The sequence below is a fragment of the Somniosus microcephalus genome, chromosome 14 (assembly GCF_052327205.1).
Source record: "Somniosus microcephalus isolate GS21.2 chromosome 14, FLI_Smic_1.0, whole genome shotgun sequence".
In the NCBI taxonomy this organism is placed as follows: Eukaryota; Metazoa; Chordata; class Chondrichthyes; order Squaliformes; family Somniosidae; genus Somniosus; species Somniosus microcephalus.
In genome coordinates, this window is record NC_141000.1 from 112,323,660 (window position 1) to 112,350,193 (window position 26,534).

General features: G+C 43.7%; 1 protein-coding gene across 1 annotated transcript in view; it reads right to left on the bottom strand.

Moving 5' to 3' along the window:
- Nucleotides 1-12,787: 12,787 nt before the first annotated feature.
- Nucleotides 12,788-26,534, bottom strand: part of LOC147107848 (interferon-induced GTP-binding protein Mx3-like) — a 41,323-nt gene continuing 27,576 nt past the window's right edge. Inside the window, exons 8-13 of the mRNA XM_086007201.1 lie at nucleotides 26,201-26,317; nucleotides 21,525-21,669; nucleotides 20,142-20,300; nucleotides 18,096-18,172; nucleotides 16,897-17,115; nucleotides 12,788-13,270 (exon numbers count right to left, since the gene is read on the bottom strand). Coding sequence (XP_085863327.1) covers nucleotides 13,049-13,270; nucleotides 16,897-17,115; nucleotides 18,096-18,172; nucleotides 20,142-20,300; nucleotides 21,525-21,669; nucleotides 26,201-26,317 — 939 coding nt within the window. The 3' untranslated portion in view covers nucleotides 12,788-13,048. The remainder of the gene's footprint in view (nucleotides 13,271-16,896; nucleotides 17,116-18,095; nucleotides 18,173-20,141; nucleotides 20,301-21,524; nucleotides 21,670-26,200; nucleotides 26,318-26,534) is intronic.

Genomic DNA, 26,534 nt, shown 5'->3' on the forward strand with positions numbered 1-26,534 from the left:
GTTTGCTGTCTGAGAATTCTTCAATGTGATTGACTGCTTAGTTAGCTTGTTGACACCACTGCTGCTGGATGCTGGAGATCTCCTATAGACAGCAGTACAATCAAATTAACGTCAAGAAAGCTAAAGTTTTCGCCACAGAGATCGCGAGTTCTTTTGTGGGTAGCTTTCTTTGAGGTCAGCGGCGAGTGCCCTCACTTCACCGCTGACCGCAAATTCCGAGCCTATGTATAAATGTGAACTTCCTGTCTATTTGACTGATGTTGAGTTTCCATTTGCATTGGTACTGTAATAAGTGGGGCTGTCAGTTCTATTCAATTTACGCCCACTTATGTTGTGGGACAGATTCTACATCTTCTGAGACAGCACAAAAGCAATTGAGCGCATACACACACACAACACACACACACACACACAGGGTCATGCATTCACAGCTCTTTGTAATTCTTGATTAAGGCTTTCATTTCTGCTAATGGACCTGCCCTGATACCTGGTGAAGATCTGGGCAGTCCAGCAAGTGGCAAATGACAGAACATGGGGGGGGACTTAGCCCACTCTCAGTCAGAGGGGGGAAAAAGTGCTGAATGGTGCCAGCAGCCATTTATGTCGTTGCGCCAACTGCTGCCTCTGGTTGTGCAGGAGGTGAATTTCTGCGACTTTCGAGTTAACCTACAGTGCGGCCACCAAATTGGTGTAAGGAGTTAGAAAGTAAACTCATCAGAAGTCTGTAGTGTAAGCGGATGTAGCAGAGTCACAAAGCAGGCAGAGGGCAGCAGAAGGTTGTGATCATGTCTTAAATCCTAATATTTTCCTTTCTACTGATGCAAAGTTATTTCATAAAAGGACAAACTAAGCGGTTTGCTCAGTACTCCCTCAGTACTGCACTGGAGTGTCAACCTAGATTATGTGCTCAAGTATCTGTAGTGAGGCTTTAACCCACGACCTTCTGACTCAGAGGCGAGAACATCACATTGTTATCTATATAAGTATTTGAAAATTTCAGGATTATCTACTACTTTGAGCATAAACCAGCGCACTCATCCCATCAAGCCTAGTCCTTCTCCAAAACCATGCACACTCTACTCGATTAGAATCTGATGCCTTAAGAAATGAAGCAAAACTGCAGGAAATTGATCCATTCTCACATACCCGTCGCTGGATGCTGATTAGCTCCAGTTTACCCGTGTTGGAAAGTACTTCAAAATATATCAACGATTTTAGAAAAACCCAGAGGTTCTGAAAATCCACAACAATGCCAGTGAACTCCGGACATAGGTCCAGCCAACAGCATGCTACCTGAGGGAATATTTCCCGTACGCAGAGAAATCATAAACAAGTTTAGAAAGAACGCATTCATGGTTTTGCTACATCTAGCCCACAGAGAAAGACTTTAGAGATTTAAATGCAAAAACTCAGCAGAAACTCAAGTTGGTGGTTTTATTTTCAATTGATGTCGGTTTTCATGCATACATCATGAACGATCTTTAGAATCATTGAGGACAGAAGGAGGCCACTCGGCCCATGGTGCCTGTGCCAGCTCATTGAAAGAGCGATCCAATTGGTCCCATTCCCCTCCTCTTTCCCCGTGGCCCAGCAAATGTTTCCTTTTCAAGTATGTATCCTATTGCCTTTTGAAAGTTACTATTGAATCTGCTTCCACCGCCCTTTCAGGCAGCGCATTCCAGATCACAACAACTCGCTGCGTAAAAACAATTTCATCTTCCCTCTGGTTATTTTGACAATCTTACATCGGTGTCCTCTGGTTACCGACTCACCCGTCAGTGGAAAGAGTTTCTCCCTATCTACTCTATCAAAGCCATTTATGAATATATATTTTTAAATAAAATATCCCATCTTCTATTGTTCACCCATCCCTCCTCCAGTGCATTTGTCTTCCTCAGTTTTCCCTCACCGGTTCCCCCTCCAATATCAGGCATCAGGCTGATTGGAGACACCAGGAGCGGAGCATAAAGCAGCGGGAGAAACAGCGGCGATTTGATCGGAGACACCAGGAGCGGAACATAAAGCAGCGGGAGAAACAGCGCCGACCTGATTGGAGACACCAGGAGCAGAGTATAAAACGTCAGAATTCAGAAGTGACGTCGGCAGAAGGGAGCGGATTGGTGAGTAGCTGGTGGGTATGTTCGGTTAAGCTTTTTTAAGTTTTAAGTGTATTTGTGCTAAGTAGTTCATAGCCTATTAATAGAGGGAGAGCGCTGATTGGTTAGTGTTTTTTGTTAAGTTCTTAAGTTTATTTCTGTCAAGGTAGTTCATAGTATATTATATAGAGGCAGGGCAGCTCAGTCCCGTGAATTGCACATCCTGTGCCATGTGGGAAATCCTGGACGCTTCTTGCGGCCTGGACGACCATGTGTGCGGGAAGTGTCGCCAACTGCAGCAACTCGAGCTCCGGGTTTCGGAGCTTGAGCAGCAGCTGGAGTCACTACAGTGCATCCGCGAGGCTGAGAACTTCATGGATAACACATTTCAGGAGGTGGACACCCCGCAGCTTAAGAGTGTGCAGGCAGAGAGGGAAGGGGTCCCCTGAGTGCATCTCACTCTCTAACCAGTATTCTGTTCTGAGTACTGGTGGGGGCGATGGTTCTTCTAGGAAGTGCAGCCAGAGCCAGGTCCACAGCACCACAGGTGGCTCAGCTGTATGGGGGGTGGGGGGGGAAGGAGGAAGAGTGGGAGAGCAATAGTGGTAGGGGACTCACTAGTTAGGGGAGCAGACAGGCGTTTCTGTGGCCACAGACGTGACTCCAGGATGGTATGTTGCCTCCCTGGTGCCAGGGTCAAGGATGTCACTGAGCGGCTGCAGGACATTCTGAAGGGGGAGGGTGAACAGCCAGAGGTCTTGGTCCATATCAGCACCAATGACATAGGAAGAAAGCGGGATGAGGTCCTGCAGGCAGATTTTAGGGAGCTAGAAAAGAGATTAAAAAGCAGGACCTCAAAGGTAGTAATTTCTGCATTACTCCCGGTGCCACATGGTAGTGAGTATAGAAATAGGAGGATAGAGCAGATGAATGCGTGGCCGGTGAGATGGTGCAGGAGGGAGGGTTTTAGATTCCTGAGGCATTGGGACCATTTCTGGGGGAGGTGGGACCTGTACAAGCCGGACGGGTTGCACCTCAACAGGGCCGGGACCAATATCCTCGCCGGGGTTTTGGGGGGGGGGGGGGTTGCTAGTGCTGTTGGGGAGGGTTTAAACTAGCTTGGCAGGGGGATGGGAACCTGAGAGTAGTTTCAGAAGGGAGGGAAGCAAAGCTGGAATTGGAGAGCAGAAAATTAGTAAGCAAGTCTGGAAGACAGAGGAAACAAAGGCTGGAAAATAGACACCAAGGGAGTTTGGCAGTGCTAAATAGTATATACAGGTTGACTATCCCTTATCCGAAAACCTTGGGACCAGCTGTGTTTCGGTTTTCGGAAATTTTCGGATGTCAGAAGGTATTATTTCAGACTGGGAAACTCTGAACATTAAATTAATTTGGTAATTAGTATTTGTATTTAATATAAATTTTAAAAGTTCAGGCTACCTCTTGCGACTGTTCCGTGTCTCATTCCCCTTCCTGCTTCTCTGTGCTGCCGCTCCCAGTCTGTTTACAGCTCCCCCTGCTCCGTGTCTGAATTCCTTGACTTAGCGGGGGTCTGGGGCTCGACTGCCGCCGCCAGTTGTGGGAAAGCCAGATATCGGCTGACTCCTGCGCTAAGCTGGCCCGCAAATCAGGTCAGAAAAGCATCGGCCGCGTCGGGTCATGTCTGGCGCCACTCGGGTTATGTCGTGCGCACGACTTACGCTCCACAAAAAAACTTTCGGTTTTCAGTTTTCCGAAGTGCGGATAAAGGATAGTCTACCTGTACTTCAATGCAAGGAGTATAGGGAATAAAGCACGTGGGAGTATGATATTATAGCTATTACTGAGACATGGCTGAAAGGGCAGGAATGGCAGCTCAACATTCCTGGTTACAGGGTTTTCAGACGAGATAGAGAGGGGGATGAAAAAGGAGGTTCGCAGCATTGATTAAAGAAACAATTACAGCGGTGAGGAGGGATGATATGTTAGAAGGATCATCCAATGAGGCCATATGGGTTGAACTGAAGAATTAGAAAGGGGCAATCACACTGCTGGGTGTGTATTACAGACCCCCAGTCAGAGGGAGATAGAGGAGCAAATATGTAGGCACATTTCTGAGAAGTGCAAACGCAATAGGGCAGTAATAGTAGGGGATTTCAACTACCCCAATATCAACTGGGACAAAATTAGTGTGAAGGGTATAGATGGTGCAGAATTCCTTAAATGCATTCAGGAGAACATTTTCAGCCAGTACATGGCAAGCCCAACAAGGGAGGGGGCAGTTCTGGACTTAATTTTAGGGAATGAAGCTGGGCAGGTGGGAAGGGTATCAGTGAGAGAACATTTTAGGGGTAGTGATCATAATTCAGTTAGATTTAGGGTAGTTATGGAAAAGGACAAAGATAGACCAGGAATAAAAGTTCTCAATTGGGGAAAAGCCAATTTTACTAAGCTGAGATATGATTTAGCCAAAGTGCACTGGAAGCAGCTACTTGAAGGTAAATCAGTGTCAGAGCAGTGGGACACATTCAAGGAGGAGATAGTGAGGGCTCACCACAAGATTAAAGAAAACGGGTGGGACTAACAAATCCAGAGCTTCCTGGATGTCAAGGGGCATACAGGGTAGGATAAAGAAAAAAAGGGAAGCTTATGACAGATACCGAGTGCTCAATATCATAGAAAACCCTAGAGGAGTACAGAAAGTGCAGGGGTGAAATTAAAAAGGAAATTAGGAAAGCAAAGAGAGAGCATGAAAAAATATTGCCAGGTAAAATCAAGGAAAACCCAAAGATGTTTTATAAATACATTACGAGCAAGAGGATAACTAAAGAAAGAGTAGGGCCTATTAGAGACCATGCAGGTAACCTGTGTGGAGGCAGAAGACATGGTATGGTCCTTAATGAATACTTTGTGTCTGTTTTCACAAGAGAGGGACGATGCAGAAATTGCAATCCGGGAGGAGTGTGAAATATTAGATGAAATAAACATAGTGAGAGAGGAAGTATTAAGGGGTTTAGCATCTTTGAAAGTGGATAAATCTCCAGGTCCGGGTGAAATGTATCCCAGACTGTTGAGTAAGAGAGGAAATAGCAGAGGCTCTGACCATCATTTTCCAATCCTCTCTAGCTACAGGTGTGGTGCCAGAGGACTGGAGGACTGTTAACGTGGTACCGTTGTTTAAAAAGGGATAGATCAAGTAATTACAGGCCAGTCAGCCTAACCTCGGTGATGATGTCATCTTTTCAAAGGCACATGGTTTTTTAATATTCTGTGTTTATTTCACGTGTTAGTTCTTAACACTTTAAACTGGGCATTTTCATTGTGTTCCCTCCAAACTCCAGACCTTTCGGAAGCGCCACACTGCCATTTCAATCTGTCTCCTCTTAGGCAGTCCCTCGGAACCGAGGATGACTTGCTCCCACATTAAAAATGAGTTCTCAGGTGACTGATGAGTCCAATGCAGGACCTACTGTCTCTGTCACAGGTGGGGCAGACGGTGGTTGAAGGGGCGGGTGGGTGGGGTGCTTGGGTTGACGTGCGCTCCTTCCGCTGCCTGCGCTTGGCTTCCGCTTGCTCCCGGCGAAGAGACTCGAGGTGTTTGGCGCCTTCATTTCAATAGGGTCATTGTTTTAGTATATTTAACTAATTCCCATTTCAAAGCTTGTATGTTTACAACTTTGTTAACAACTGATCTTTATCTCAGAAGCCTGTATTTCTGTTTACAGCTAGTGTCGGAGGTTTTTTAGATTTTTAAACCCAGTTTCTCATGTATTAATAATGTCAGAAATCATAGGATGGTGTATTTTTCTGAAGTATGGCTTATTCCTTCACAATAAGAGCACGGAGGTTATGCTTGCACTGTATAAAACACTAGTTAGGCCGCAGCTAGAGTACTGCATGCAGTTCTGGTCATCACATTACAGGAAAGATGTATTGCATTAGAGAGGGTACAGAGGAGATTTACGAGGATGTTGCCAGGACTGGGGAATTTTGAGGAAAGATTGGAGATGCTGGAGTTCTTTCTTTGGAACAGAGGAGGCGGAGGGGCGACCTAATTGAGATGTATAAAATTAGGAGGGGCCTAGATAGAGTGGATAGGAAGGAACTATTTCCCTTAGCAGAAGGGTCAATAACAAGGGGGTACAGATTTAAAGTAATTGGTCGGAAGTTTAGAGGGGATTTGAGGAGAAATTTTTTCACCCAGAGGGTGGTAGAGGCAGAAACCCTCATCACATTTAAAAAGTACTTGGGTATGCACTTTAAGTGCCATAACCTACAGGGCTACGGACCAAATGCTGGAAAGTGGGATTAGGCTGGATAGCTCTGTCGGCCGGCACGGACAAGATGGGTCGAATGGCCTCCTTCTGTGCTGTAAATTTCTATTCTATGATTTCCTACAGCAAGGGGGTCTAGTGAGTGGGTCATTCCCAGGCCACCGTCAATGCTGCTCTTGCCTGCTGGCCCGCCCATCAAAGGCACATTTTTTTTTTTGGCCTGTCTAACCTCCCAGAGTGATTTAAAGTACCTCCCCATCCATGAGGAAATACCCAGCTGTTAGGGAATATATATATATATATATATATATTTATTCCCTAACATAGATTTTAATATGATTAAAATCTAATGACTTAAAGAAATCTGATTATACTTAAGCTGACCACGTGTCAAAGGATGGTGTGATGTATCAGATCCAATCACAGCTGGTAACGTCACATCGGCTGACTTAAAAACTGAGAACAATGAAAGTGCTGATTTAGCTTAACTAGAGAACAAAGGAATGAGTGATGTATCAGAGATCCAATCAGTGCAATGTAGCTGAACCAACCATAGCTCTGTATGCATGCTGCTGAGCCAATGGTAATAAAGGGGGCGGGTACATCTGCTGCTGTATAAAAACCAGCCATTTTGAACATGATGTCAGTTGCTGAAGGAAGAGATTGGATCTGGGACACTGGATCTATTATTAGAGGTAAGGACTCCTCATTATAAAAAGTCCTCGGTTGGTTGTCTAGTCATCTCCCCTCCACGCAACTCCGCAAACCTCCTGGGTAGCGAACCCTCCGCGTGGTAAGATGGCTCGAGGTCCAATATAGAGCTCTAACTTATTGACTCGGCTGAAAAGCCTACAACTCGAGACCCAAGTAAAGAAATCGATATTATGGCACCACTCGATAAACCTACAACTATTAAGGGTGGGCGTACCCCACCTGAGATTTCAGAAGACAAAATTCTATGGGAGTTGAAAGACTATATAGAATTACAGTTTGACTTACCGAAAACCTGGTTCGAAATCGAACAAAAGTACAGTACCTCCTCCGGACAATGGTCTTTGGATGACATAAAAAGGGTCTGGGGAAAAACGACCCATATGAAAGATAAAAGACGGATCAGATGGTCCATGGCAGTTATGAGTCAGATCCGACGGCGAAATGAGATTAAGACAAACTCCCAACACGATCACGACTTGACCAATGCAAAAGAGCAGAAAGATGCGATTTATGAACAATTGAAAAAGAAAACAAAATGAGCTTGAAAAGTCAAAAGTAGAAGTTAAAAAACGTAAAGATGAAGTTAAGGACTGTAAAAAACAATTGGATAAACAACCGATAGTCCCGGTAGTTGAAGAAAAGGGAAAATGTGTCAGGACCTGGAAGGGTTACCCAGATCTAAATGAAATAAAGGAGGAAGGTCGTGGGAGACAAAGACAAGAAGCGGGTCAAGAGACCGACTCGGGATCCTCTGGTAATGTCAGTGAAAGTGAAGAAGAGAAAACAGGACCCCATTTGGCCCCGTTGAGACAGAAAAGGAAGAGTAGAAAAGGAGTATGAGAAGAAAGATGGGGAAGAAAGGGCGAAGTACCAACTCCACCCGTGGGACGGAGTCCAAATTCTGATTGTAATGATACCCAGGAGAGAGGGAAATAAGTTACACAGCAAAGTAAAGACTGGCCTGGGAAATGATGAGCAAGATATAGATGCCGGATGGGATGCGATCCAACAGTGGTTACAAGTGTTTAACCCTGCAAAAACAGATTGGGGAAAGATCATAGCCTGTCAACAGAAAGGGACGGAGGAAGTGTTAGAGTACGACGGGCGATTTAAAACTAACTGGTTGGAACACTCGGGGCTGAACACAGGAGAGATAAAGAAGGAAAAAGATCTAATTTGCAGGCTAACCAATCTGAAAACTCAGCAAAAGGAAGAAAAAAACCAGGGATTTGGAAAGCCAGGAAATGCTGAGACGCCGATGGAAAAAGAGGAAAAAAGAGAAACTTAAAGTTTTACTGTCATGGAAGTTATTAACATCTGTGCTGAGACAAATAAAACACAAGATTTGCTGAGTGAAAGGAACCTTGAAAAATGACTATGAATGTTTAAGAAGTTACAGTATTTCTTTTGTCTGATTAGATGTTCTTTAAAAGAAAGATTCTGTTATGTGTGTTTTAGCTCCACCCACTTCTGTGTTAAAAGCGTTTAAATCTTTTGTCTCGTCTTGGATTTTGGAAGTTTTAAGAATGTGCGAATAAGATTGTGCCCCAAGAATTGAAAAAAAAACCTTTGAAATAATTTAAGTTAAGCTGGTGTGTGAAAACTGAGAAGAGCAACAAAAGTTTGTTGAACAAAAGATTGCGATAGATTTTTGTACTTGCAGTGCAAACTGTACAATGTTACATTAAGTTTCAGTCTAAGATTTAACCTTGGAGTCGCGGTTGCTATGGTGAAATCTTCTAAAGCAATTTGATTTGTTTAAATGTGAAAAACTAATTTATCTCCAGTTATGTTTTTACAGTATTTTGGAAAGACATCTGTAGAAAGGACAAGAAGAAATATGACGTAATTTACTGTTTTCTGCAAGAACACCTATTTTGTTTTGTTTAGTTAAAGTGTGAAAACACAACTGTCTCTTTCAAATCAGGAAAGTTTTTTTAAATTTACGTGAAGTGACGCAATTACGCCTGATAATGTTTTGCTCCACCTTCTTAAAAACCTGCAAAGGAGTTAACCCTTCCCACTGACAGCTATTTAAGTTCACCAAGCAACAACTTTAGTATGAAATTTAAAGATATTGGACATTATTAAATTTAAGTTTCTTAATTTTAAGTTAATATTTCCCCACAGTGATAGAAGGAAAATTATGATTTGATAAATGGAAGTTATCTTGTAAACTAATTGCATGATAATGTGCAACATGAACTTGTACTGGTAGTGCTAGATTTAACCGATACGGCTTTACCTACGTGGTGTTCTAAGAAAACTCACTACTGAATGGGCTCCTAGGGTTGGTATTGGTAATACCGTAATGGCACCCCAAGCCCAAGGCACTACTGAATGGGCTCCTAGGGTTGGTATTGGTAATACCGTAATGGCACCCCAAGCCCAAGGCACTACTGAATGGGCTGCTAGGGCTGGTATTGGTAATACCGTAATGGCACCCCAAGCCCAAGGCACTACTGAATGGGCTCCTAGGGTTGGTATTGGTAATACCATAATGGCACCCCAAGCCCAAGGACGAGAGGTGTACCGAATACAGAATATTGGGGTAGTGAAGGACAGAATGCACATATCCCACATGTAATTAAAGGAAAGTGATTGAGAGTGTAAGATTGAAACAGGAGAATTACACTACTGAATGAGAACTTGCAAAATGCTCTCAGGCAGTTGAAAAGAGCAGAAGCAAAACTGAAAAAAAAACTCAGTCTGAACTCGATGATCTGAGACAAATAATTTGAACGACCGCTTACTAAATCTCCAGGTAGATTGCCAGACCAAGGAAGAACTGGTTTCAGACTTGGAGAATAAATTAATGAAGTCAAAGCAGAATGAAAATTCTCTTGCCTCCCTTCTAGCTGAGAAGGAAGATGCTTTACTTGAAAAAGTTGACAGGTTAAAGCAGTTTTCGGAAAACATTGAGAAAAGTCAGGTAACAATAGAGACCGTGGAAAAAGAAAAGTTGAATCTTGAGAATAACTTTAAGCAATAGATTATGCTTTTAGAGAGCCTAATAGCTGAGAAAGCCGCATTAGTGAAAGCACAACTACAGGAAAGAGCACTTCAGGAGAAAGAAATGGAAGAGATTAATGTAGAGCTAGTTACTGCTAAAAATCAGCTTGAAATCAAGCAGGCTGAAGTGGCCAGATTACAGGCAGAGGGCCAAGAGCTCAGGTCAAAGCTTAAATAGCAGCAAGTAAGACCTTGAAGAAGTATTCAGCCATTAGACGACTACAATCTTTCGATAAGATACCTGAAAGCCCGAGAAAGGCTTGTATCGGATGGCATGGGTGGCATGATATTGAGATACCGGTATGAGTGTGTAAATGTGATTTGTTACGTATGAAATAATTACCATCCAGGAATGTATGGTGAACCTGCACTGAAGAACGGGTCTCAGACATGCTCAGTTACTTGACAACAGCAAGACATGAAACGGTTAATGTGGCTCAGGAGAGCGAGACAACTTTTAAAGCATTGACACATACTCCATCGAGAAACTATCTAATTAATGAAACAATCAGAATAGAGTTAAACACACTGGTACCTGTTAGAGGGATTGAAATTGAAGTTGAAGTGGAGAGTTACATGGAATCTAGATTGGTACAATTGAGGGCCAAGGAAAAATCATGTTTAGTAAAGAATTATCCACAAGATGGATACAAGTAAGAGAGATCTGGAGGATCTTTTAAATCCATGATTTGTTGATTAGATGTTAAACTGTAATGTCGCTTGATATGATTGCAAGATTGAATTTAACTGTGACTGTAATAATTGTGTTTTGTAGGTAACAGAGCGTGGGAAAAACCAGTACGAATCCAGTATGAGGTGATTTTGGCAGTGCCTCCTGTGTCACTACTACTGCAATTACCATGCTTTACGGGTCTAACAGGACCTGTCCCATCAACCAACACGTTTTTAAGTATGAGCTACACAATTATGTGGCACAATTCGGATACTCGGATACGACATTCCCCTGTTGTTGGTGGGTTTCAGTGAGCTCATGATACGACTGAACTCCTCCCTAAAGCATTAATTTTGGAGCAAGACAACACGAGAATAGATATTGAAATTGACAGCATAGGGGACAACTCACATTGATGGGATATTGGGCTTAATACATCAGCACGCCCTTAGGTTCATATTATTTCACATGCTCTGGTAGCTATCCAACTTGTAATGATAGTGTATTTGATATATGGAACATGTGTAGTAAGACTTTGATACATAAGCCAATTGGGTACTCATGCCCATGACTGACAAGCACTAACAAATTAATTGAGCACACCGAAAGAGAAGATCCGAATTAATATAGAGGAGACCCCAGGTGGGGTAACATCAGGAAAGATAGAAGAAACAGAGGATACCCCAGGCGGGGCAGAATTGGAACACCGGAACAGTGAATTGAATTTGAGTAAGGGGTCAGAGGTTGCTCCTCCCCCCCAAAGGAATGGACTGTAAGGAAGGGAGAAATCTTCAAGACTCCCTACTAACTAACGCCCAAGTTGAGAGAGCAATAAGAGCTAGCTAGATTAGTCAAGAGCCGATTGTGAGAAGTATTTCCTTCTCAAAGAAGGGAATTGTAAGAAATAGCTGTTAGATTCAAAGATGGGTTTTAATTCTTAGGCCAGGGACTGACAACAGGCAAGTGGAAAAAGATAGCATAAATGCCAGCAAGGTCGAATAAATGGTAAGGGAATGGTAAAATGCAAGGAAACATGGAGGATAGCACCTGCTAGATAACAAGGAGCCACGAAGCCATAAAATGCCCTTGAAGAATCTTGACAAAACATTCCTCAGAAAGATAAGAGGGAGGCCTTGTACAACAGGATGGGGATCAAATTGTGTGTTTCTGTTGATTAAATGTGCTTGCCACCAGGCGGCTGCTGCCCTGCGGGCAAGACGCCTTGCAGGTCGGCGCAGACTGTTTTTACATCTTAAAGGGGCATGTTATATTTAGCTGCTAGATTGTTTTGTACCTTTTTCTACTTTTTATAATTTTTCTACCTTTTTTTACTTTTTAATTTTTACCTGAATGTATTTTTCAAAGCCAAAGCCATAAGCTGAGGGGAGCTCCTCCCACTTTTTAAGATGCACTAATTAATTTAAGATCATGAAATCAATTAACTTATTAAAACCAGGCTTTTACTGTGGCCATGTAAAATCCTGGTTGATGTAAATTTGTGCAAAAGCCACTGATCCGGACAGTGGCAAAACACAGCAATGATTGATTATATTTTTAATCTGACTATTTTATGATTCAATTTTTGAAAGAATCAAAGGAGGGAGTGTTAGGGAATATATATATATATTATATATATAACATAGATTTTAATATGATTAAAATCTAATGACTTAAAGAAATCTGATTATGCTTAAGCTGACCACGTGTCAAAGGATGGTGTGATGTATCAGATCCAATCACAGCTGGTAACGTCACATCGGCTGACTTAAAAACTGAGAACAATGAAAGTGCTGATTTAGCTTAACATTGAAAGTGCTGATTTAGCTTAACTAGAGAACAAAGGAATGAGTGATGTATCAGAGATCCAATCAGTGCGATGTAGCTGAACCAACCATAGCTCTGTATGCATGCTGCTGAGCCAATGGTAATAAAGGGGGCGGGTACATCTGCTGCTGTATAAAAACCAGCCATTTTGAACATGATGTCAGTTGCTGAAGGAAGTCAAACAGTGTAAATCAAGTGATGCAATAAATCGACTATTTAAAACTTACCACCGGACTCGCAAACTTTTATTTTAGTGTGTTGACCTCAGATCAGTGTGGTCCACTGAAATTAATTACCCGATCTAACACCGGCCTTGCTCAGGAGCTTCACACACAGCGTAGCCGAGATTGGGAATTCAGGACTATGTCTCTCCTCCCACCCCCAGGTGCTGTGTGTTGATGCCCCAATCTACATCACGGCACCACCTTAATACGTCACTGCCCCTCTCATGCTGTCCGTGTGAAGTAAAAAAAAACTTAATAGCTCATCAGAAGAGTCCGTGCTTTGGTCAACCGATCCAGGGTGTCCTTCAAAGCTCTTCGTTTTTCTACAATATCATCCCCCTCGTGAAGGAGAGCGTCCACATCCTTACTGTGGAATAACTGAGCCAACTCCACCTTGAACTGGTCAGACAATTCTTGGAGAAGGAAATATCTCAGCACCATGGGAACCATTTGGACCAATCGATCTATAGCAATCTGAGGATTTAAAAGGAAGGTAAATGCTCAAACAATACTCGGCAGACCCGCACAGTTTAAAGATTAACTCTCGCTTTCCCAACAAAAAATGACCCATAAACAAATACTTTGGTTCTAAACAAATACTTCGGTCCTGTCTTCACAGAAGAGGACACAAATAACTTCACAGAAATGCTAGGGGACCAAGGATCTAGTGAGAAGGAGGAATTAAAGGAAATTAGTTTTACAGGAAACTTTGTGATATCCGGCACCGACGGGACCGAGCTGTTGCCGATCTATCAAAACTGCCGGACATACCAGCGTTAATGTTGAAGCATAGGGAGGTTTTCATCTCCGTATCTGACAACAAACACTGTTGCTTAGCAACAGCTTCTAAACAGTCGGCCCGTACCTTGGAAGCGTCTCTGTAGCTTAGCAACAGCTTCAGAGAGACTTTCCAGAGCCTGACTGTTGGAAAAAAAAGCCACGAGAAGAAAAAAACCTAACAAAACGGCTCCTGATTTCTGCTGGTAGATCGAGGTTTCCGGATATACAACCTCCGGATAAACCAAAGTCTCCTGTAGTAAAAAAAAGTGCTGGAGAAATTAATGGGACTGAAAGCCGATAAATCCCCAGAGTACTAAAAGAGGTAGCCATGGAAATAGTGGATGCATTGGTTGTCATCTTCCAAAATTCTATAGATTATGGAACAGCTCCTGCAGATTGGAGGGTGGCAAATGTAACCCCACTATTTAAAAAAAGGAGAGAGAAAACCGGGAACTACAGACCAGTTAGCCTAACATCTAATGCTAGAGTCTATTATAAAGGATGTGATAACAGGACACTTAGAAAATATCAACAGGATTAGACAAAGTCAAAAGGTCTTTGATAAAGTCCCACATAAGAGGTTAGTGTGCAAAATTAAAGCACATGGGATTGGGGGTAATATACTGGCATGGATTGAAAATTGGTTAACAGACAGGAAACAGAGAGTAGGAATAAATGGGTCTTTTTCGGGGTGGCAGGTGGTGACTAGTGGGGTACCGCAGGGATCAGTGCTTGGGCCCCAGCTATTCACAATATATATCAATGATTTGGATGAGGGAACCAAATGTAATATTTCCAAGTTTGCTGACGACACGAAACTTGGTGGGACTGCGAGTTGTGTGGAGGATGCAAAGAGGCTTCAAGGCGATTTAGACAAGTTGAGTGAATGGGCAAATACATGGCAGATGCAGTATAATGTGGATAAATGTGAAGTTATCCACTTAGGTAGGAAAAACAGAAAGGCAGAGTATTATTTAAATGGTGATAGGTTGGGAAATGTTGATGTACAGAGGGACCTGGGTGTCCTTGTACACCAGTCACTGAAAGCAAACTTGCAGGTGCAGCAAGCAGTTAGGAAGGCAAATGGTATGTTGGCCTTCATTGCAAGAGGATTTGAGTACAGAAGCAAGGATGTCTTACTACAGTTGTACAGAGCCTTGATGAGACGACACCTGGAGTACGGTGTGCAGTTTTGGTCTCCTTACCTAAGAAAGGATATACTTGCCATAGAGGGAGTGCAGCGAAGGTTCACCAGACTGATTCCTGGGATGGCAGGACTGTTGTATGAGGAGAGATTGGGTCGACTAGGCCTGTGTTCACTAGAGTTTAGAAGAATGAGAGGGGATCTCATTGAAACGTATAAAATTCTGACAGGGCTAGACAGACTGGATGCAGGGAGGATGTTTCCCCTGGCTGGGGGAGTCTAGAACGAGGGGTCACAGTCTCAGGATACGGGGTAAGACATTTAGGACTGAGATGAGGAGAAATTTCTTCACTCAGAGGGTGGTGATCCTGTGGAATTCTCTACCACAGAAGGCTGTGGAGGCCAAGTCACTGAATATATTTAAGAAGGAGATAGATTGATTTCTAGACGCAAAAGACATCAAGGGGTATGGGGAGAGAGCGGGAATATGGTAGAGATAGAGGATCAGCCATGATCATATTGAATGGCGGAGCAGGCTCGAAGGGCCGAATGGCCTACTCCTGCTTCTATGTTTCTATAAAGTGACTTGACTTTAACTGAACTGAGACTTTTAAGTAAAGACAATCTGGTAGTGAAACTAGATATTACTAGCTAGTCAGTGGATACTATACTGTAATATAAAACATTTCCAATTTGAGCTGAGGGCAGTTAAAGGCTTGTAAATTGTACTTTCATCAAAATGGTACTTGTGTCAATGGCATCAATTTTCACCATCAGCAATCATGTGGAGCATGTGCCCAAATTTGTAATATGCGTCCTAGTGCGTGAAGCTCTGTGTCAAGAGAACTAAATCATAAAATACATCACAGTGACATTCAATTTAGGTGTCATTGCAGCTTTAAGACAATCTCGGTCGCAGGACTGTCAGGGTGATTGCTATTGGCTTTTCCTTAGCTCCATCTCATCAAAAAGTTGATGGGTTGATGACTGACCTAGCTGCAGCTATGTTGCATCAGGCAGACTGCACTTTTGCAAATGAACATGCTTTTATTGCTGTTTACGGGACCTTACTGTGCACAAATTGGCTGCCGCGTTTCCCTACAATACAACAGCGACTGCGCTTCTGAAGTACTTTATTGGCTGGAAAAAGAGTTTTGGGATGTCATTAAATGGAGAGAGATTACAAAATGCTACAGTTCAGAGGGACCTGGGGGTCCTTGTGCATGAAACACAAAAAGTTAGCATGCAGGTACAGCAAGTAATCAAAAAGGCAAATGGAATGTTGGCCTTTATTGTAAGGGGGTTGGAGTATAAAAGTAGGGAAGTCCTGCTACAACTGTACAGGGTATTGGTGAGACCACACCTGGAGTACTGCGTACAGTTTTGGTCTCCTTATTTAAGGAGGGATATACTTGCATTGGAGGCAGTTCGGAGACGATTCACTTGGTTGATTCCTGAGATGAGCTGGTTGACTTATGACGAAAGGTTGAGCAGGCTGGGCCTATACTCATTGGAATTTAGAAGAATGAGAGGTGATCTTATCGAAACATAAGATACTGAGGGGGCTCGACAAGGTAGATGCAGAGAGGATGTTTCCCCTCGTGGGGAAATCCAGAACTCGGGGGCACAGTTTTAGAATAAAGGGTCGCCCTTTTAGAACTGAGATGAGGAGGAATTTCTTCTCTCAGAGGGTCGTAAATCTGTGGAATTCTCTGCCCCAGAGAGCCGTGGAGGCTGGGTCATTAAATACATTTAAAGGTGGAGATAGACAGATTTTTGCAAGATAAGGGAGTGAAGGGTTATGGGGAGCGGGCGGGGAAGTGGCTTTGAGCCCAAGATCAGCCATGATCTTATTGAATGACGGAGCAGGCTCGAGGGGCCAAGTGGCCTATTCCTGCTCCTATTTCTTATGTCCTGAAGGCCATGAAAGGCGCTATATAAATGCACGTCCTATCCTTTTATACAATACGAGTGTGGGGCAAGCCGTACAGGTTCAGTCATGCTACCCTCCCACAGTCGAACAAAATGGTCAGGTTACTTGGGTGACTTTCTGAAACATTTGAAAGTTTCTGCCCACACTTAACCCTTTAACTCCCATTCCTAGCCAGTTCTTCTGCAACAGAGTTAATGAACATAATGTTACTAATTTCAGTTCACTGTGCTCTCGAGATCTCACCTGATAATAGGTTTGTAAATGAGCGACCATTGACTGGGCATCAAGGTTTGAGTTCGCTGTTGAGTTGCTCCCCTTTTTTTGAGATAGTGACTGAAATTCCATTAGTTTGTAGCTGTACATTGTGTCTGGTGCATAGACCATTCCCTCCATTTTAAAGTTTGTCGTAATCATATGCTCCGCCTTGTTTTCCATTTTCTGACAGATTTCAGCAATTTTTATCTGTGTAAAATAGAAAAGACAATTCTGATATTCAAAAATGCAGCAATTAGGAGATAAAATCTCAATAGCACCCAACAGCCTCAGGCTGTCCTTCTTTGGTAGTTAGTACAAGTATTCGGAGATTTTAATTGGTTAATCTCAGTGGTCTAGTGGAAGAGGTTTAGAGGATGCCATCTGATGCGTGGATGCCAATGTACCCGACTTGCTAATAGTTCATTGTGCTGGGAACATGGCAGCCCTAAGTTTGGCTTTGCAATTGTCCAAATTTTGGGGCCCTTGCAAACAAAGCCAAAAGAAGCTCAGTGACTCATTGAATTGTCCATTCTGTTCTGCGGAACCGTAGTGAGGTCCTGTTCGGCATCATCCCCAGTAGTTCAGAACTCGTCTTGGGGAGAGTCACGTTCACCCATCCACCCTACATCCAGCATGCTAGATGTGTATAAAACGGCAATTGGTTGGTTGCTACCGTTTTAAAAGCGTAGAATTAGGAGGAGATGGGTAGATTTGAAGTTACACCACTAGGCAGGAAACTGCTGGTAGCCGAACAACCACTCTTTGTACACCCTGTCTGATTTTTCTTTCCATTCAGTTCCAACTATCATTCATACTTGGGCTTTTTCCGAGGTTGACAATCTTGGCAGGACTGCTCCGGGGGGAAAAAGGGGGGAATAAATTGGCTAGGAAGAGATTCCTTGCTTCAGTGCTTCAGCACACCTCCTAATAATCCAACTAAGTATGCCAAAAGGCCAGCTAACTGGGAACCCACCATGCCTCCTAGTAATCCAACCATGGACTTCAAAACAAGCATCAGCACATATCCTGACCGTCTGAACAAGGACTAAATTTGCCTCCCAGCAGTCTGACTGAGGACCAAAACCTTGGGCAGATCAAAGAACGAAGTGGCTGCGATGGATCGTTATGTGTACAGTCAGTCCACCATTGAAACAACCTCACATGAGTTAGCAGTTAGTGTTACATACCTGAACTTCATTGACTAAAACTGGGAAACCATGAAAGTGTTGAATTGCCAACATGTTAAACACTGTCTCAACTTTATCTGTAAGAAGAGAACAAGAAATAACTGGATTACACTTAGTTACGAAACATGACTTAGTTACAAAACACAACTATCAAAAACGTAAATTATTTGATGGAGAATGAAAAACACTACATTAGAGGAGCATGAATATATATGAAACAATGCTTCAGTACAAATTAAACAACATCTTTCACTTATATAATGTAAGTAATGTCCCAAGGAGCTTCATGGACAGGTGTTAGGAAAATCGATGTCACGTCTGGAAAGTATTTAGGAGGGGTGACCAAAAGCTTGGTTGAATATAAGAATTGGGAGCAGGAGTAGGCCACAAGGCCCCTCGAGCCTGCTCTGCCATTCAAGAAGACCATGGCTGAACTTCGCCCTCATCTCCACTTTCCCGCCCGATCCCCATATCCCTCGATTCCCCTAGAGTCCAAAAATCTATCAATCTCAGCCTTGAATATACTCAATGACTCAGCATCCACAGCCCTCTGGGGCCGAGAATTCCAAAGATTCACAACCCTCTCTGAGTGAAGAAATTCCTCCTCATCTCAGTCTTAAATGGCCGACCCCTTATCCTGAGACTATGCCCCCTGGTTCTAGACTCTCCAGCCAGGGGAAACAACCTCTCAGCATCTACCCTGTCAATCTCCCTCAGAATCTTGTATGTTTCAATGAGATCACCTCTCATTCTTCTAAACTCCAGAGAGTATAGGCCCATTCTACACAATCCCTCCTCATAGGGCAACCCTCTCATCCGAGGTGAAGAGGTGGCTTTTGAAAGAAGTGGAAGGGGGAGGGGTTTAGCGAGGCCATTCCAGAGTGTAGGGCCAAAGCTGGGGTGAAGGGTGGAGGGATGCATTACAGGCCAGTCAGAGGATTGAAGAGCTTGGGTTGAAGGGATATACAGTCGGAGGAGACTACAGAGATAGGGTGAGGGAAGACCACTGAGGGATGTAAAGCAGCAAAGAATTTCAAAGTTGAGTTGCTGAGCAATGGGGAGCCAATGTAAGTCAGTGAGGTGATGGGCGAGCAGGGCTTAATGCAGAAGGTAAGGGAGTCAAGGGTTATGGGGAGCGGGCAGAGAAGTGGAGTTGAGGCCAAGATCAGATCAGCCATGATCTTATTGAATGGCAGAGCAGGCCTGCTCCTACGTCTTTTGTAACAGGATTTTTTTTAGTGCATCATCGAGATGTGGGCATCACTTGCAAGGCTGGTAGGTACTGCCCATCTCTAGTTGCCCTGAGAAGGTGGATCCTCTTCTTGAACTGCTGCAGTCCATGTGAACAGTTTGATACAACAGAGGCTTACTCGGCCAATTCAGAGGGCGGCTAAGTGTGAACCACATTGGTGTGGGACTGGAGTCACATACAGGCCAGACAGGGCGAGGACGGCAGGTTTCCTTCCCTAAAGGAGATGAGCGAGCCAGTTTTTAAAAAAAACTTAATGACAATATGACAGCTTTCATTGATACCCACTTTCTATTTCTAGATTTTTTAAATAAACTTAATTAAAATTCTCAATCTGCCACAGTGGGATTGGAACTCTTGTTCTACTGGGCACGTGGATTACTCGTCCAGTATCTTAACCATTGCTCTACTGTACCCAGGATACATGAGACAGAGGTTTGGACAAGTTGGAGGTTATGAAAGGTAGAGGATGGAGGCCAGCAAGGAAAGTGTTGAACTAGTGAAGTCTGGAGGTGACAGAGGCATTAATAAAGATTTCCCCCAACACTCAATTATTGAGTTTTCCCTTTATTTGAATCAGATTATTATCTTTGTTAGCAGAAAGAGGAGTTTCAGACAAGTGCGGTAAGCATTCGTATACTAGAATCCCACGACGTGATTTCAGGGGCCTTAAATTCTGCTACTTTCAGAAAGCCGCAAACTGCTGAGGCAACCACACAAACCGTCGATTTTGTTTGTTCCGCCTTTTGTTTAGAGTACCTTTTCATATTGTGCAGTCTATGTATTTCATGTTTTACCTGAAAATTCTTTCATCATTTCAAGGGAAGGCTCCTGTAACGCCAGAATCTGGTCTCTGATAATAGCTTCGAAAACTCTGTACTTTGTGAATCCGGGCAGCTCTCTCCCTTTAGAGTATTGTTCGTGATATTTGACCATTTCGATTGCGTCCTCATTGACTGAACACAAACACAAACAAAACAGAGTGGAGAAACTTCAGCTATTCAGGTCATTCTGTAGCCGTTCTTGATGTGAAACGGTACAACATGAGGGGGGGGGGGGGGGGGGGGGCAGTGATCATTTCCTTGGTCACTATAGCCAGAATTTCCTCAGAGCTGACTCCCACTCCTCCGCCGTGACTTCACCGGAGGTGTGACGCAAATCCGTTTCCGTGGTTTCCACTGCGCTTCGGCAAAGTTACGGTGGTGGAGCAGGAGCAGCTCCGGGGACATTCCCGGCCTATGTGGAGTGACTTTGCATAGCGCATGTGTGAAGAGTTCCTGTGTTTGGGCTTTCTTTTGTAATTGTAAATGCTCAGAGGAAGGGAACAGGGTGATGGCATCAAGAGGAATCTGGACCGGTTCTTGACTGGGGCAAAGAAAAAGACTTGCATTTATATAGCGCCTTTCACAACCACCAGACATCTCAAAGTACTTTACAGCCATGGAGTACTACTTGAAGTGTAGTCACTGTTGTAATGTGGGAAACGCAGCAGCCAATTTGCGCACAGCCAGGTCCCACAAACAGCCATGTGATAATGACCAGATCATCTGTTTTTGTTATGATGGTTGGATAACTCAGCTGCTCTTCTTCGAAATAGTGCCGTGGGATCTTTTATGTCCACCTGAGAGAGCAGACAGGACCTCGGTTTAACGTCTCATACGAAAGACAGCACCTCCGACAGTGCGGCACTCCCTCAACACTGCGCTGGAGTGTCAGCCTAGCTTTATGTGCTCGAGTCCCTGGAGTGGGACTTTGAACCCACAACCTTCTGACTCAGAGGCGAGTGTGCTGCCCACTGAGCCATGGCTGACGCTGTCACAGTGTATAGAAGGCGAGTGTCTTTATGGATAAGACTTGGTCCATCTAATCTGGACTGGTCTCGATTGCTTGAGGGGGTCGGAGAGGAATTTTCCAGATTTTTTCCCCCTTCTCTGGGTTTTTTCCTCTGTTTATTAGCCTCTCCCAGAAGATTACATGGCTGCAGGGGTTGGGGGTGGGTGGGACATGTTTAATCGTGACCTCCGGCCGTCATGAGTTGTAGGGCAGGCTTGGAGGAGCAGCTGGCCTTTTCCTGCCCGTCGTTTGATCTGTCAGGGAGAACATGGCTGTCCGAAAGAGCATGAAGAAAAAAAATACATTTAAAGGGGGCAAAAAAATAAAAATAATGCTAATATACTTACGCTTTATTTTCACTTCATCCAGCTTCTTATACCACTCTGTAAACTTCTCCCGGGCAAAGTGGTGCAGCTTCACATCGTTGTTATATTCTCTCTTGTAATCTCCCATTGCTAAATTAATGAGCTCTTCACAGTAGGCTAGAATTTTCTGGAATTGAATTAGCAAGTATTAGTTTTGCAGTGATATATTAAAATGAGCATGAGAAGTTTTTAAAATAGAAGTATCTCTGAGAATGGGCTGGTGGTGGGGAAATGTTTCCTTTATCAAATTTTTCTTTTTTGGGGAAATAGGTATTTTTGTGCTAAAAACTGCATGAAACACAACACCTTTCCAGTTCAGGCACCCAGTGTCAAGGTCAAGCATTGGCAGCTTGAAATGGTTTGGCCAAATGCAGAGCAAAGAGCCGTCTACAACCACAGAGAAGCACTCCGTACTCTAGAAAAAAGGCTTGCATTTATATAGCGCCTTTCACAACCTCAGGACGTCCCAAATCGCTTTACAGCCAATGAAGTGCTTTTTGTTAAGTGTAGTCGCTGTTGTAATGTCGGAAACGGAGCAGACAATTTGCGCACAGCAAGGTCCCACAAACAGCAATGATCAGATAATCGGTTTTAGTGATGTTGATCGAGCGATAGATATTGGCCAGGACACCAGAACTCCTCTGCTCTTCTTCAAAATAGTGCCGCAGGATCTTTTATATCCCCAAGCGAGTAAATGGGGCCTCGGTTTAACGTCTCGTCCGAAAGACGGCACCTCCGACAATGCAGCACTCCCTCAACACTGCACTGGAGTGTCAGCCTAGATTTTTCTGCTCAAATCTCTGGAGTGGGGACTTGAACCCACAACCTTCTGCCTCAGAGGCGAGAGTGCCACCCACTGAGCCACATGTGATGTGAACATTCGCAACAGCTGGCTGGAGGCTTCTCTGGGTGGAATGACCAGTTTAGTGTTGAATTATGGTCAACTTTGTGCTGCAGCCCTTGCCGACTGGAACCGGATTGAGACTGCCCAATTCATTCAGTTCGGACTTTAGAGGAAGAGACTTTTACCTCATCTTAGGACCTTCACAGATACCACAGAAGAGGCATCAACCTGATTTCAGTGTGAGCCCAGGTTCTTGGATAAAATGCCAGTGCTATGACCTACCAAATCATTGTGGGCCCTATCCAACTAACATTAAATAAACAGTGTAGAAACGTTGTGGAATGAATTGAACTGTGATCCAATGATCTAGTGTTCTTATACTGAACTGAACTGTGCTATATTGGACTACACTGAGCGTCAGCTCTTTGTTCTAAGCATCGTTAAAAACTGGACAGTACATAATGAAACAAGGGTTCAGAATAATTTTTCATTACCAAGATCCACAAATAAACTTTTAGCTAGATTACAGAATGTCAGGGGGATGTGTGGTAAACAGAAATCAAGTTTGGATGCTAGGTAATCGGGCTCACCCTTCACGGTGCACACCTGCTGCAGCCCTTGCCAGGGAGTGTGTGTGGGGGTGGGGGGGGGGGGGGGGAAAACGGAAGGGCCTGGAAATAGGCCAGGTCCTGAATATGTTGGGTCCCGGCCCATGCTGGGAGCTTCCATTCAGCCTTGTAAAGAGGCAGATCCTCCACACACCCCTCAGAAGGCAAATGATGCAAAGGTGGGGGGGAGGATCTGGGACAGGGCAGAGGGCAAGGACTCCCCTAGGCTGGGAGTTCCCAGTCCACTGAGCTCAGTGGGACCAGACACAACAAGGTTGGACGACAGTTCGCCCAGTGAGAGGAGGTATGTGGTCTCCAGAAGAGCACAAGTCGGTACAGTAGCATAGTGGTTATGTTGCTGGACTAGTAATCCAGAGGCCTGTACTAATAATCCAGAGATTGCGAGTTCAAATCCCACCAGCTGGGGAATTTAAATTCAAATGATTAAATAAATCTGGACTAAAAAGCTAGTGTCAGTAATGCTGATCATGCATTTACCCGATTGTTGCAAAAATCCATCTGGTTCACTAATGTCCTTTCAGAATGGAAATCTGCTGTCCTTACCCGGTCTGGCCGATATGCGACTCCAGTCCCACACCAACATGCTTGACTCTCAACTGCCCCCTGAAATGGCCTAGCAAGCCACTCAGTTGTATTCCAAGGCGGTGGCTCACCACCACCGTCTCGAGGGCAATTAGGGATGGGCAATAAATGTTGGCCTTGCCAGCGACACCCACATCCCGTGAATGAATTTTTTAGAAGTTAGTATTGGCCCCCCTTACAAAAGGAGGCAGAAAGGTAAAAGGAATTCTCCAGTTTGGGGTGGGGAACCGGGCACCCTCCCAAGTGGCAGTAGGCACCAGAGTTTCTGGCAGCATAGGGCTGGTTGGCATCCAGGATGCACTCAGTGGCACAGACATCTGCCAGCCCCATACAAACAAGGTGCACTCCCACTGACCTCTTATCCTCTGGTGGGATCGGCACTGGAGGGCACGAATCTAGCATAACTGCCAGGTTCGTGCTTCACTATTTATATCTTCTTTGGGGTTATATTTATAAACTGTATTGGGTGTCGGAAGCACAATTTCCTCCCAAGCACTGCCCTGAAACCACACTGAACTAGAAGAGAGAGAAAAACATTTGTTGTCACACTCTGGCTAAACGGAAATTTAACAGGAGATCCTAATTTTTGGTCTTTGTGATAAGAAAGAAATATCTATATCAGTTCACTTTTGAAATCTGTAGTGCTTGAGGTTGAGATGAGCCAATTAATTTAATACTTGATCCCTTCAGAGGCCGTTCCAAGATGGTGGCCAATTATATCTGGAGAAAGGGCGAGAGCCACCTCACATAAAAAAAACTCATTTTCTTTTTACCTTTTTTGTGCTCGTCGAGGTTAAAAATGTTAACATTATTATTAAAAATGTTAGTGTTGGGAGAATGGAACAGGTTTCCATTTGATGTGCTCTGTTAGCATCTAGCGGATTCTTAGATCAGCTTTTGCACAGGTTAGACACCGAATAAAACTCCCTCTCACCTTCCCCATCAATGTTCCTCGACTCAGATCTCAGAAGAACTCCTGTTAGTGAAACGTTGTGACATTTTTACACTTGCCAATGTATTTCAGTGAGTACCAATCTAGTGCCAGTTAGTGCCATATTAGGGGCAAGGTTATGCTGCACTCATACACCAGGAACTAGCCTAAACTGTCCAAGCTCGTTGAATGTAGAACCATAGAACAGTACAGCACAGAAGGAGGCCATTCGGCCCATCGAGTCTGCGCCGGCTCTTTCGAAGAGCAATTCAGTTAGTCCCACTCCCCCGCTCTTTCCCCATATCCCTGCAAATTTTTTCTCCTTCAAGTATTTATCCAATTGCCTTTTGAAGGCTACTATTGAATCTGTATCCACCAGCCTATCAGGCAGTGCTTTCCAAATCCTAACCACTCGTTGCACAAAAAAGATTTTCCTCATGTCACCTCTGGTTCTTTTGCCAATCACCTTAAATCTGTGCCCGCTGGTTATCGACTCTTCAGCCATTGGAAATAGCTTCTCTTTATTTACTCTATCCAAACCCTTCATGATTTTAAACACCTCTATCAAATCTTCTCTTAGCCTTCTCTACTCTAAGGAAAACAACCCCAGCTTCCCCAGTCTATCCACGTAACTGTAATCCCTCATCCCTGGAACCATTCTAGTAAATCTCTTCTGCACCCTCTCCAAAGCCTTTACGTCCTTCCTAAAGTGTGGTGCCCAGAATTGGACACAATACTCCAGCTGGGGCCAGACTAGTGTTTTTTCAGTTTTAGCATAACTTCCTGGCTTTTGTACCCTATGCCTCTATTTATAAAGCCCACGATCTCATGTTTTATTAACTGCTTGGTTAACCTATCCTGGCACCTTCAATGATTTGTGCACAAGCACCCCCAGGTCCCCCTTTAAAATTGTACCATTTAGTGTGTATTGTCTCTCCTCATTCTTCCTACCAAAGTGTATCACCTCACATTTCTCTGCATTGAATTTCATCTGCCCTGTGTCAACCCATTCCACCAGCCTGTCTATGTCTTCTTGAAGTCTATTACTATCTTCCTCACTGTTTACTACACTTCCAAGTTTCGTTCATGAGAGACAAGACAAACTAGGCTCTTCTCATTAGAACAAAGGAGATCTGATAGAGGTGTTTAGAATTATAACAAGATTTGATGCAGTGAATCGGCACGGGCTCGACGGGCCAAATGGCCTCCTTCTGTGCTGTAGCCATTCTATGATTCGGAAAATGAACTATTTCCACTAGTCGGCAAGTGACTAACTAGAGGGCAAAACTGTTGATCATCACCAATGAATGAAGAGATTTGGAGAAGTAATGTTGGGCAGATGGTTGCAAGGACATGGAATGTTCTATCAGAAACAACAGTGCAAATAGAAACTATAAAATCACTTTTAAAAAGGAAAATGGATAAATATTTGAAAAATAAAACTTTAAAAGGGTGGGGGGAAGTTAAGAAATGGGAATAAATGGGCATGCATGAATGTGATGGGCTGAATGACCGCCTTCTGTACTGTAAGATTCTATATAGATGGGCACTCCCAGTCCACTTTTACTGGTATGTTTTGCAATTTTAATGATGCATCGGATGTGCGATTTTTGTACAAAGATTACCTTACTCGTTTAAAGAAAGTTTCAATGAAACAGTTCCCACAACTTACGCTGGTCAGGTTGTGCACTCTTGTCTTCGTGTCCTGTGGCATTCCCACTTTATCTACCTGTTTATTGATCTCGCTTATTTTGATCCGGATTTTCTCTTGGATGGCAGGTAGACATCTCTTTGAAAAAAAAAATTCCAAAAGCATATTAAATAAAGTGCAGATAACTTTTCACACAAGCGGTCAAAATCATTCATTCAGCTAATTAAGCTAATAAGAATTAGGAGCAGGAGTAGGCCCTTCGAGCTTGCTCCGCCATTCAATAAGATCATGGCTGATCTTCTACCTTAACTCCACCTTCCTGCACTATCCCCATATCCCTTGATTCCCTTAGTAT